This window comes from Otolemur garnettii, unplaced genomic scaffold (genome assembly GCF_000181295.1).
Source record: "Otolemur garnettii isolate 467f Iridium unplaced genomic scaffold, OtoGar3 scaffold00179, whole genome shotgun sequence".
NCBI classification, from domain to species: domain Eukaryota; kingdom Metazoa; phylum Chordata; class Mammalia; order Primates; family Galagidae; genus Otolemur; species Otolemur garnettii.
In genome coordinates this window covers 1,641,505-1,642,877 of record NW_003852574.1, presented here as the reverse complement: position 1 = coordinate 1,642,877, position 1,373 = coordinate 1,641,505, and the positions used below count along the sequence as shown (strand labels likewise).

The 1,373-nt window shown below is 41.3% G+C and overlaps 1 protein-coding gene across 1 annotated transcript in view; it reads left to right on the top strand.

The window, feature by feature from the left end:
• Positions 1 to 866: 866 nt before the first annotated feature.
• Positions 867 to 1,373, top strand: part of RHOA (ras homolog family member A) — a 10,212-nt gene continuing 9,705 nt past the window's right edge. Inside the window, exon 1 of the mRNA XM_003800587.3 lies at positions 867 to 990. Coding sequence (XP_003800635.1) covers positions 957 to 990 — 34 coding nt within the window. The 5' untranslated portion in view covers positions 867 to 956. The remainder of the gene's footprint in view (positions 991 to 1,373) is intronic.

Genomic DNA, 1,373 nt, shown 5'->3' with positions numbered 1-1,373 from the left:
AGCAATAAAGGTAGCACCAGAGGCTTTTCCTGTCAGCTCAGGCCTTGAACTAACACCCCGCATGGTGTCTTTTCTTACCCACCAACTCAAATACAGGCTTGTCCCCATCTTCTCCCATGAGAGCTGAGTAATGAGACAGTAAGGAAATGGCTGATTGAGAAGACTATATTAAAATTTATTTAGTCTGATATTTCCCTCACTTGCCTTCTATACCTGGTGGAATGTTATTTAGTTTGATTCTCCTCATCTGTCTTATTTCTTTCCTAGTAGAATCTTATTTATAATTAAACACTTATAAGTTACAAGGGTTTTTTTTGGACTTAGCATTTTGAATTATGCTACTTTGTTCAGTTCTAGTATCTGTTTAAAGAATTTTCAATTTTGAACAGTTTCAGCCTAAACTAATTTAAACATAGCCTCTAAGGCCGGGTTCCGCGGCTCATGCCTGTAATTCTAGCACTCTGGGAGGCCAAGGTGGCTGGATTTCCTAAGCTCAGAAGTCTGAGACCAGCCTGAGCCAGACCGAGACCACATCTTTAAAAATAGCTGGGCACCTGTCGTCCCAGCTACTTGGGAGGCTGAGGCAAGAATATCTCTTGAGCCCAAGAGATTGAGGTTGCTGTGAGCTGTGACACCATGGCACTCTACCTAGGGCAATGGTCTGAGACTTTTCTCAAAAATAAATAAATAAATAAATAAAAATAAAATAAACATAGCCTTCATATTCAGGCTTAATTCTCATAAAAGTAAACACTTCTGTATTTTATTACCTTAAATAGTCTGCCATTTGAATGTACTGTGTTGTCACTTTTGCTGAAAGTGGGTAGTAGTATAAACTTTGCATTCCTGTGGTTGTTTTTCCCATACAGGTAGAATTGGCTTTGTGGGACACAGCTGGGCAGGAAGACTATGACCGCCTGAGGCCCCTCTCCTACCCAGACACCGATGTTATACTGATGTGTTTCTCCATCGACAGCCCTGATAGTTTAGGTGAGTGGCCCTGAAGACTGATGCCTATCACTGCCTTTGTACATGGCTGACATCTGCTTTCTCTGGGCATCTGGTTTCTGAACATCAAGTGGATAAAAATTAGACATGTGCTTCAGAGAAGGGATCATGAATGGCTACAGTTCTAGAACCTTGGGACTAGAAAGCATAGGCTCTGGGTCACTTTTAGCCTAGGTTTCACAGGTTAGCTACTGTTTTAAAAATGTATCCACTTTGTGGGGCTCAGTGTTGCATACCTGTAGTCTGAGGTAATTCAGAGGCTAAAGCAGAAATAACAGGTGAGCAGTTGAGCTTAGGAGTTTAAGCCAGCCTGGGCAATGGAGCAAGGCCTCCTTTCCAAAAAATTAACTTTTTTTTTTTTTTTT